The sequence below is a fragment of the Salvelinus namaycush genome, chromosome 42 (genome assembly GCF_016432855.1).
Source record: "Salvelinus namaycush isolate Seneca chromosome 42, SaNama_1.0, whole genome shotgun sequence".
NCBI classification, from domain to species: domain Eukaryota; kingdom Metazoa; phylum Chordata; class Actinopteri; order Salmoniformes; family Salmonidae; genus Salvelinus; species Salvelinus namaycush.
In genome coordinates this window covers 21,728,089-21,739,741 of record NC_052348.1, presented here as the reverse complement: position 1 = coordinate 21,739,741, position 11,653 = coordinate 21,728,089, and the positions used below count along the sequence as shown (strand labels likewise).

General features: G+C 43.7%; 1 protein-coding gene across 1 annotated transcript; it reads right to left on the bottom strand.

Annotated features, from left to right (window-relative positions):
* Positions 1-474: 474 nt before the first annotated feature.
* On the bottom strand, positions 475-2,515 carry LOC120035187 (docking protein 1-like). Its single transcript, XM_038982014.1, has 2 exons — positions 2,345-2,515; positions 475-1,824 (listed from the first exon to the last, which is right to left on the bottom strand). Exons 1-2 carry the CDS (start codon positions 2,477-2,479, stop codon positions 964-966), a joined length of 996 nt encoding a protein of 331 aa, XP_038837942.1. The 5' UTR covers positions 2,480-2,515; the 3' UTR covers positions 475-963.
* Between the last annotated feature and the right edge of the window lie 9,138 nt (positions 2,516-11,653).

Below are 11,653 nucleotides of genomic sequence, written 5' to 3'. Positions count from 1 at the left end.
TGGTCCGCATGTTGAGAAGTGACATCAGGAAGAATGTCAGTTGAAGACACAAGTACTCTTCAGCGCGTGTCAGTTACGCGTCATTAAAAGTGCGCTCGGGGCGTTCTGTCAATACAGGATGGACAGGGGGGAACGAAACGCTTACAGAAACCAAGAAAACAAAAAAGTACGGTTCAAGTGCATCAAAATACGCCGTATTTTTTATTCTCACCTACCTATTCGGTGTCCGATTTGGTGCTATTTCTAACACGGTATAATAGGCTACTTAGCCTACAGGTCAGGTACAGTACAGTATGTAATAGAACTATTACAATGTGTTAAACCAGGAAGCTTCAAATCTCACTAAACCAAACATGAATACACACCGACAACCACAGAGGAGCCTGAAATATACAGTAGTCGGCCTGTTAACGTTCACATATTCCCATGTAAACAGCGTTGAACTGAACAGTAGTCTCATTTATTGAGGGGCACAATACAATTTCAAAAAAATAAACAATCAATGCACAAAACAAATAGTGGAGGGAGAGTTACTGGATACACACCCATGATTGTTTTATTGAATCACATCAGTAAAACAAAGTCAATTAGGAAAAGGATGTGAGACTGAGCGGAAGTCATTGGTTTCTGTTGGGGAGGAGGAGGCTAACACTGTTTGTAATATTTACATCGACCACTGGCAGACTTCTGGAAGATCTCTGTTACTCTTTTCTCCCTCTCCCATGTTCATTACACTGGTGTGCAAAATTGATATTCATATCAGGTTATACAAAAGTTATTACATCATAAGAAAAAACAATGATTCTGTATGTGAAAACAAGTTCAATAAATAAAGTAAGTTTACAATAACATTGTGAAATGAGTGAATGTGTGGATTGGTCTCAATATATCCTTATGGGCACTGATCAGAAGTAGTGCACCTTAAAGGGCAATAGGGTGCCATTTCAGACGCAGCAGAGTATCCTAAATGAACCCCATGTTTTCATAGATGACCTCTGGTGACTGGCGTCCAGCAGTGGGCCTCCTGGTGGCCAAGGTCCTGGTAATGGTCAACGATGATGATGAGGAGGAAGAGGGGGATGATGAAGATGAGGATGAAGAGCCTGGCTTGCAGACCTGGCTGTAAAGGTGGGCGAACGGGTCAGTGTTGGGGCCCTTGGCTGGGGTCCCCACACAAGGCTCACTATAGATGGGTTGCTCTTTGCCAGGTTCCTGTCCCCGGTCATACACCTCGGAGTAGACCGGCTCTGGCTTGTCGCCGTGGTGACAAGAGCAGGAAGAGGAAGTGGGCGGTGGTGGTGGTGGTGTAGATCTCGGGGGTGTGAGTGAGAGGATGTCTGCTGGGTCGGCGTACACTGGTTCCGTTCGGTTGCCATGGTGATTGTGGGGGTATAGAGGGATAGAGGGGGTGAGGGTGGAGGCCGTTGGGGGCGTCAGATAGGAGTTGAGGCCTGGGGCTTTGGGTTTAATACTGTCTGCTGGCTCAGAGTACGGACACTCCTCAGAGCCAATCAAATTAGGCGGCTGTGAGTACACACACTGCTCTGCGCCAATAGCGTTTGAAAATACTGGCTTAAAGCTGTAGCTGCCCTCCAAAATGGCTGCGCTATCTGGTAGTTTGGGCAGTGGTGAACGAGCACGAGGCATATTAGGGCTACGGTTAGCAGCCACAGTGTGGCCCTCACATTCGTCCCCGGCGACGGCCTTCTGTTCCCGTATGGCGTTCTCGATGAGGCTGAAGATGTCGTCAGCTTGGCATGTGTCAAAGGTAAAGGTTCCGGGTCCAGAGTCACAACGCCGGCCCGCCTCGATGGAGAATGTCAACTGTGGGAGAACCAAGAGGACACAATGATTTGAGAAAATTCCCACAGGTGTTCACTGGAAAATTGCATAATTTAATGTGGGCACCATACGTATTATAACCTGCAACCTTCTTGAATGGACACTTATGACCCTACAATGATCCTTAGACACATCCTTTTTTGGACCCACACTGCCCTAAAAAGCTAAACACAGTAACTTTGATCTGTTGTAAATGCCAGGTAAATTATCTGATTAGTGTGGTATTTTGTTTCCTGACACAAGAACAAGCCAGTTGATCAAAACATATCATTAAGTACCAGAAATTGCTGTCTGTTTAGAGAGAAAAATACTTTGAAGTCAGAATTCGCAGTCCAAAAAATTATGTAGTTACTACTGTTTTGCCTTTGTAGCGCAGCATAGTACCGTACTGTGATGGCCTTGAAATTAGACACTAGAGAGTAGCATTAGATTAAAACTAATAACAGATTAGGAATCTAATTCTATGGTTCAATGAGATTCTAAATTCCATGGTTCTACTGACCTTGTCTCTGCCATAGCGTCGTATCAGCCGATAGGGCCAGTCCTGCAAACTCTTCCTGGTCTCTGCCTCCTTAAGGACCAGCCCCTCCTGGGCCACTTGCAGCCAATAGTACTCCCCCTGGAGGCCGCAGCGCATCGCTACATCCGTCTGCTTCACACCCACCCTGAACTCACTAACTGAGGGGAGAGAGGAGGGAGAGTGGAGGTCATGACCGAAGCACTATGGAGGGTGTTCATTTCTATTTCTTGCTTTCTATTTTGTGTTTATCTATCCTTTATTCGTAGTAATATCTTTGAAAAGAAGAACCTGTTCCAAGACAGCAGTAATCATATGCCCATTAGACATAACCTTTTACGAGGGCAGCCCGACACCGGTACACTTATGACAACATCCAGCTCAAAGTGCAGGGCGCGAAATTCAAAATCTATTTTTTTTAAATATTTAACTTTCACACATTAACAAGTCCAAGACACCAGATGAAAGGTGCACATCTTGTGAATCAAGCCAACATGTCCGATTTTTAAAATGTTTTACAGGGAAGACAAAATATGTAAATCTATTAGCTAACCACGTTAGCAAAAGACACAACTTTTCTAACTCCATCAGTTTCTTACTCCATCAGGTGCTATCACAAATTCGACCAAATAAAGATATAAATAGCCACTAACCAAGAAACAAATTCATCAGATGACAGTCTGATAACATATTTATTGTATAGCATATGTTTTGTTCGAAAAATTTGCATATTTCATGTATAAACCATAGTTTACATTTCAGCTACAATCCGAAATTGCACCGAAAGCAGCCATAATATTTACAGACACCAACGTCAAATAGCTAATTACTCATCATAAAACATTTCTGAAAAATACATAGTCTGCAGCAATTGAAAGACAGGCATCTTGTGATTCCAAACAATATTTCCGATTTATTAAATGTTTTACAGCGAAAACAAAATGTATCGCTATATTAGCGTAGCTACAATAGACAGACACAATTGGGCGCCCACGGCCAGTTCACATGCACGACAGATATATGAAATAACATCATAAAATGGGTCTTACTTTTGCTGATCTTTCATCAGAATGTTGAAGAAGGTGTCCTCTGTCCAGATGAGTCGTTGTTTCGATTCAGAATGGCAAATTTCCCTCTTCAATTAGCATTGGCACTAGCCGAGTGGCATAAATTTCTCCAACGTAAACACAGTCAGAGGACGGAACACGGCAAAACTCCCGAATAAAGTTTCAATAATCTGATTAAACTATATTGAAAAAAAATACATTACGATGATATGGTCACATGTATCAAAAAAAATTTGAGCCGGAGACGTTAGCCGTTCGTTACCAAGGCAAAACAGAAGTCAATCCCACTTCCTTCAGAGTACCGGAAGTGGACGGTCACGTCAAAGAAATAGTTTTTTTTCCACCACAGAACAAGATGAGCACAAAAATTTCTTCTCTGACATCCTCTTTACACCAATAGGAAGGCGTATAGAGTGTCAGCAGACTCCTAAGTGTCAAGACCATGTATAGGCATCAAGTTGAAAAGAGCATCGATTTCTGACATTTCACTTCCTGGTCAGGAAAAGTGCTGCAGAAGGACTTCTTTTTCACTCAGAGAAATAATTCCAACTCTTTTAGAAACTAGAAAGTGTTTTCTATCCAAAAAGAATAATAATATTCATATTGTACGAGCAAGATTTGAGTAGGAGGCCGTTTGAAATGGGCACGATTTCACTGGCTACTCAACACTTTGCCTTGCAGCCATAAGAAGATAAACAGACAGAAGAATGGTTGTTCGTTATAGTTTGTAATGGCCACTAGGATATCTGATGTGCTTCTCACCTTCCTCCCTGGAGACGTAGATCTGGTTGTCCTCCATCTGAATCTGAGGCTGCTGACCAGTGGAGCCTCCCTGGGAGAGAAGACATGTATTTAGATTAGACAGTGAGAACTGTCCTCACAGATACCTACACTCTTAGAAAAAAAAGGTGCTATCTACCCCTTTTGGCTTCCATGTAGAACCCTTTCTACAGAGGTTTATACAGGGAACAAAAAAGGGTTCTCCTATGGGGTCAGCAGAAGAACCCTTTTACAACCTATTTTCCAAGAGTGTACACATCCTCTGTATAATAACTGTTTGGTGATGAAGAGTTTAATGATAGAGAGACCAGTGAATAATGGCGTTTGCTGTTAGCCTTGTACCAATTCCGAAACAAATTCCTATCAGCGTTGTTGAATGCTAATAAAGTATGATTCTACTTCTATCTGTAACTGTCAAACTGTTGAATTGAGACTGATCCATAACAGTCACAAGACAACAACAGAAGCTGCTATTCTCACCTGGAAGGCGAGGTCACACATCCTCTCCACCCACTCCACGCAGTTGTCCTTATCCGCTGCGAAGACGTACCTCCTGCCGTCTGTCTCCACACAGAAGGCGGCCATGTTGTCTTTGGGGCAGGCCTCAGCTTGTGGGGGCAGCCTCAGGACCCTGATCACCTACATTTACATTTTACTCCATTAGCAGACACTCTTATCCAGAGACTGTAACAAATGTGACTTGGTGCGTCTCTGCTTGGCACTCAGCATTAAAGAGATAGATTGGGGCTAAGGCTTGTGCAAGCTCTAACAGCTCATAGGAACAGGGGCCTATCTCCTGTTTCTGTAGCATGAGCCAGTTTGATGTACAAGTACGCCCTCTAGACAGGATGCTAGTCTCTCGCAGGGCCTTATGCTTATCCATACCCAGAGCCAATTATAGTGCATTCAACTAAGTTAGGTAAGACAACCACATACTGTCTTACAGTCAGTGCCAGTAAAAAAAAAAATCCTCAATAATGCAGCTATAATCAAAGTCAGTGCTAGTAAGGAAGACAAGTACAGCAGTAAGGTTTACCTCTGACAGGCGGATCACCCTCTTCTCCTTAACTTTGTCCTGGTGCTTCCAGACCCCAGAGGGACCGGCCCGCTCTCCTCCCCCCACCTCCTGGCGCTCTAGCCTGGCTACACCGCAGCGGCTGGAGGGGTAGAGAGCCAGCCAATGCTGCTTCCACTTCTGGAGGGAGGGAAGAAAGGGGATGATGGCAGAGAGGGAAGCGAGGGAAGACAGAAATAATGGGGAGAAAAAGGCCAAGAGAAGGGGAGAAAAATGTGTGGTTGAGAAAGAGAATTTAAAAAAAGTGAGTATCTAGTTGTTTTCCCATTTCGCCCACAACACATTAGTCAAATGACAGACTCAGAATATCACCCCCCCCCCCCCCCCACCTTCTCCAGCACAGCTGCCTATTTTTAAATAAAGGTGCAGTGGTAGATGAGGTATGTGTGCTCAGGTACAGTAAGTGCCTTGGCCCCTCCCTCTGTTTTACGTGTGCCTAGCAGTGTATCAGCGCACATCCCAAATGGCACCCTATCCCCTACATAGTGCACTAGTTTTGTCCAGAGATGCTGTGAGTCCTGGTCATAAGTAGTGCACTGAAAAGGGAATAGGGTGCCATTTGGGACATATATTGATGGAATGTGCCCTGAGGAAACTGGGAGCAGTACTGTGTCTGGGCACGCACGTGAGGATCCGTTCTCCCCTCATACCTTTACACACGCACCATTACCAACTTAGCCTGTCTCTGCCAAAAAGACTTCAACATGTAGGCTACAGTAAATGTCCTCGTTTACTGCAATCATATACATTAAAATGTAAAGTGGAATGGTATAGGGATTAGATTTCTGTCATACACAGTACATAGAGTAAACAAGGGGGTGGCAGTTTACATGATAACAGCAATAGTTCATATCAAAACACTCGAAATAAACTAAATAAAAACTTACATCACAAGACTGTTATAAAGCTGCATTCAAAATCGAAATAAATACAATATGTTCCTATTGACTTTTATTGTCATTCCACAAAAACAAGATAGATAAGGTACCAGGATGTGTACAATTAAGTGAGCTAAATAAAGTTACGTGCTTACCTTTTCTACATTTCGGTGTTGAAGGTAAACTTGTCCTGCTTTCACATGAGTGTCCATTATGTTCAAAGAGTCTCTCGGCATTCAACTGAACTTTAACCAATAACTTGGATTTGACTGTGATATATGTTAGTTTACGGTATCCTAATCCTACACTTGTGATTTCAAGTACGGTCAAACTCTCCCTCTGACAAATGTAGGTGTGCTTTTCTTTCGTTACGTCAGCGGCTAAACCTACGGTGAAATTATGACTGCGTCCACACCTTTCTCACGGCCCCAGGCTACTACGTCTGGTCCAGGGCGTTAATGCACGTTCCTCTAACTACCTGAATCTACAAAGACCAACCCTTGTGATGTCATACAATGAACAATTGCCTACACAGAGAACCACACAGTGAATAAGACATGTATTGTGAAGAATGAAGGAAGTGAAACCGCCCATTCATGGTTGATTTTATTACGATATTTTGTATTGTTCATTGTTCTTTCATTTATGACCATTGTTTTTAGAACGGCTACGAAGACTCAGATTATTTTGGAATGCTGTGACATCGCCCTATTTATGATGTCGCTGCGTAACTAAGGAATCGATAAAAGTATAGTATGTTGACGCAAGCGTTCCAACGTTCTATGGAACATAGACTATTATTGGTTCTCCAACACACATTTAACCACTGTCTCATGTAGCCTGTTTTAGTTTCGCTAGCGTTGACCCCGATTTATCCTTGACGAATGACCATCTTAAATATCAGGGAACAAGAGCAATTTAATGCACTCTTTAAGGCAAATTCAGGTATGTCTAGTGCGGGTTTATCATTGCCATATTTGATCATTTTCATAACATAAACACTAGGCTATTCAACTAGTAAGAATAGGTAATCAATGAGATTGTCTCATAATGCTTACTAGAATTAATACTTTTCACTGATGCTCTTGGTTAGTTAAAGGTGAGGGTTCATCCATCTCTCTCCACTCTTCTCTCCTCCAGTCTCGGGGCCCTCAGGCCAGAGTGGGGCAGCAAAGCACCTATGGGGCTGACTACAAGCCCCCCAGTGATCGGCACCTCAGGCTGTTCAGGCTCCATGCAGAGCCATCTTGCACCACACACCAGAAGGTACAACTAACTCGCTCTGTCTCTCCCTCCCTCTCTCTCACACACACACCAACACTTTCCCACTTGTATACTAATGCCATACACTCTAAAAGGAAAAGGTTCCTGGAGTATCCTTTAGGGATTCTTTAAATTTAATCTGTGGGGGAACCCAAGTTCTTTGAAGATCCCTTTAAAAGGGTTCTTCAAATAACTCCTTTTAAAGTATCCTCAAAGAACCTTTTGGTGTACATTTTTGAACTACCACCCCCCCCCTATTTTTTAAATGTATTATTAATAATCAGCATAACAATAACACAATATTTTAATTGTCAGTGTTTATTATGATTTTAGTGGCAAAGCAGAGTTCACTGATCTCAGTATGAGGTAAACTCCCAGCAGAGCTCCAAGTCACATGGGTATATCCTCTGGTCTGTTGATGTTACATTACTGTGTTAAGGTTCTCCGTATCCACAGCCAGAAATATTTTGCAGTGCATGGTGATCGAACAGGTTTCCTGTTATATTCATCAGAGGTGTAGGAAAGGTGAAGTCTGTGAATCCAACAAATAATAATTATACAGATGATTAACAAAACATGGACACAACAGTATTCATACCTTGGTTTTTGTGGTGAATGTGAATGATAAAAACAGTTTTGATAATGGTTTTCATACACACACCTTGTCCATAATGTAGAGGCCTATGGGATGTTCATTGAAGAGGTAAGGCAGGAGGATGGTAAATGTGATCTGCATAACATACCAATACTAATTAACATACCTTTTTATGCCTCTTTCTCTGTATACCGGCAGTCACAGAAACAAAAGTGAGCAGTTGAGTCATCTGCACCCAATACAGCTATCCTTCAACATATTCGTACCTCTTTGTTGGTTTTATATCCATTCAATTGTCCATTTTCTGTTTTAGAAAGATTTGCACAAATCTGAAAAGATAGATGGTATCATCATAAAACAATATACATTTAGATGATACAAGGGACAAACCTTACTTAAATTGAGGAGATCTTTACATTTTTCAGTTAAGTGCCTGCACCTGCTGTCCTTTCAAATTCAAATCCACATTTTTCATTTGGGCAATTAGGTTCCTGCAAAAAAATAAAATAACTAAGGTGGTTGCTCGATGAACCCCACCTGCTATGGGGTTCTTTTAAGAACCTTTTGGGGGCAATTTTCAGTGCCAAGAACCCTACGGTTCTTCGAAGAACTTTGAGGATCATAGAAGAACCTTTGTTGAACTCTTAATTTTTAGAGTGTACACACTGTACACATTCACACTGCCCTGAGTTGGCCTGCCTGTCTGTCTATCTGTCTTCCTATCTGTGTGTCTGTCTGTCTTTCTGCCTGCCTGTCTGTCTGTCAGTTGGCGGATATGTGGGCTCAGTACTACAGACAGCGTTTCCAGACCTTTACCAACAGCCCACAGAGCCCCGCCTTTGCCTTCACTCAGGTGAGTCCCTCAGCCACAAGAACTAACTTACTTGTCTTACCTGTCCCTTGACTGGCATACCTTAGGGGCATTTCATGGTAGATGCATTGATATTATCTTATCTTAGTCAGTCTCAAACCTCTCTCTCTCCCCTCTCTCTCCCCTCCTCTCACCCTCTCTCTGTCTCTCTTCCCTCCCTCTCTGTATCTGTCCATCTCCCCTCTCTCTCTCCCTCTCTCTCTGTGTCTCTCTACAGAAGGGGAGAACAGTGAGGGCAGCTACGTTGGAAAGTGAGAATTTCAGTAAGATCCAAGTGGAAAGGACAGCTCCTCCAGAGAAGGGGCAGAGCCAGATACCACCACAGCGTTCGAGCTCCGACTCTGGGGAACGAAGGTCGGTCTCTCCCTCTCTCTCCTCAACCTCAGTCCATAACTCCGTCCCGTCCCGCCCTGCCAGGAAAGAGGCATGGACGCATGCAACAGGGGACCCGGCACTGGGGGTCACAACGACACCCAAGGACATGATGGAGCTGCCTCACATCGGCAGTGGAGAAGGTGAGAGAGGGAATACCCTGTTCATTTTGTATTGACAACATGTTTTTATTTGAGGCTTTGAATGGCCTTATAACTCCACATTTTATCCGCTTTTGTTTCCTTTAGTGCAAGATGATAGACCAGCACCAATAACATATGTGTGTGTACTACCTGTTCCTGTTGTCACAGGAAGTGATGGGGAGCTCCCGCTGCAGGTGGAGCGGTTTAGGGCGGAGCAGTTCCATCGGGACATGACCCACTCATCTAGGCTGGAAGGCCAGATCAACCAGCGCATAGCCACCAAGTCTAACCTCATGCACCTAGGTAGGTCCTGTAGAGACATAACAATATATTAAACACTGTTCTGTACCCATAGCCACCCAGTCTAACCTCATGCACCTAGGTAGGTCCTGTAGAGACATAACAATATATTAAACACTGTTCTATACCCATAGCCACCAAGTCTAACCTCATGCACCTAGGTAGGTCCTATAGAGACATAACAATATATTAAACACTGTTCTATACCCATAGCCACCCAGTCTAACCTCATGCACCTAGGTAGGTCCTGTAGAGACATAACAATATATTAAACACTGTTCTATACCCATAGCCACCCAGTCTAACCTCATGCACCTAGGTAGGTCCTATAGAGACATAACAATATATTAAACACTGTTCTATACCCATAGCCACCAAGTCTAACCTCATGCACCTAGGTAGGTCCTGTAGAGACATAACAATATATTAAACACTGTTCTATACCCATAGCCACCCAGTCTAACCTCATGCACCTAGGTAGGTCCTATAGAGACATAACAATATATTAAACACTGTTCTATACCCATAGCCACCAAGTCTAACCTCATGCACCTAGGTAGGTCCTATAGAGACATAACAATATATTAAACACTGTTCTATACCCATAGCCACCCAGTCTAACCTCATGCACCTAGGTAGGTCCTATAGAGACATAACAATATATTAAACACTGTTCTATACCCATAGCCACCAAGTCTAACCTCATGCACCTAGGTAGGTCCTATAGAGACATAACAATATATTAAACACTGTTCTATACCCATAGCCACCAAGTCTAACCTCATGCACCTTGGTAGGCTTTCTACCACCAGCCTTATGTCCCAAATAGAACACTAATGTGTGTATATATATATATATATATATATATATATATATATATATATATATATATATACATATATATATATAGTGCACTACTTTTGACCAGAACCCTATAGGCACTATATAGGGAATAGGGCTTTGGTCAAAAGTAGTGCACTATATTGCGAATAGGGTGCCATTTGGGATGTACAACCTTCATGCACCTAGGTAGGTCCCATAGCCACCCAGTAGGGGGAAACATAGTACTCAACACCATCCACCCTGATCCTAGATCAGCACTCCCTACTCTGAGACGCTTTAATACGGGCCGAGCTACCACCATCCACCCTGATCCTAGATCAGCACTCCCTACTCTGAGACGCTTTAATACGGGCCGAGCTACCACCATCCACCCTGATCCTAGATCAGCACTCCCTACTCTGAGACGCTTTAATACGGGCCGAGCTACCACCATCCACCCTGATCCTAGATCAGCACTGCCTACCCTGAGACGCTTTAATACGGGCCGAGCTACCACCATCCACCCTGATCCTAGATCAGCACTCCCTACTCTGAGACGCTTTAATACGGGCCGAGCTACCACCATCCACCCTGATCCTAGATAAGCACTCCCTACTCTGAGACGCTTTAATACGGGCCGAGCTACCACCATCCACCCTGATCCTAGATCAGCACTCCCTACTCTGAGACGCTTTAATACGGGCCGAGCTACCACCATCCACCCTGATCCTAGATCAGCACTCCCTACTCTGAGACGCTTTAATACGGGCCGAGCTACCACCATCCACCCTGATCCTAGATCAGCACTCCCTACTCTGAGACGCTTTAATACGGGCCTAGCTACCACCATCCACCCTGATCCTAGATCAGCACTCCCTACTCTGAGACGCTTTAATACGGGCCGAGCTACCACCATCCACCCTGATCCTAGATCAGCACTGCCTACTCTGAGACGCTTTAATACGGGCCGAGCCACCTACTTTGTTGAGAGCCTGCTGACCAAACCTCATTGGCAATAACATGTTAAACTTGTGAAGTAGGTGCAGTATGAAGCTGTGTATGGGATTATTCATGATAACTCTCATCCACGTGTGTGTGTGTAGGGCTGCCATTTGACGGTGTGACCAC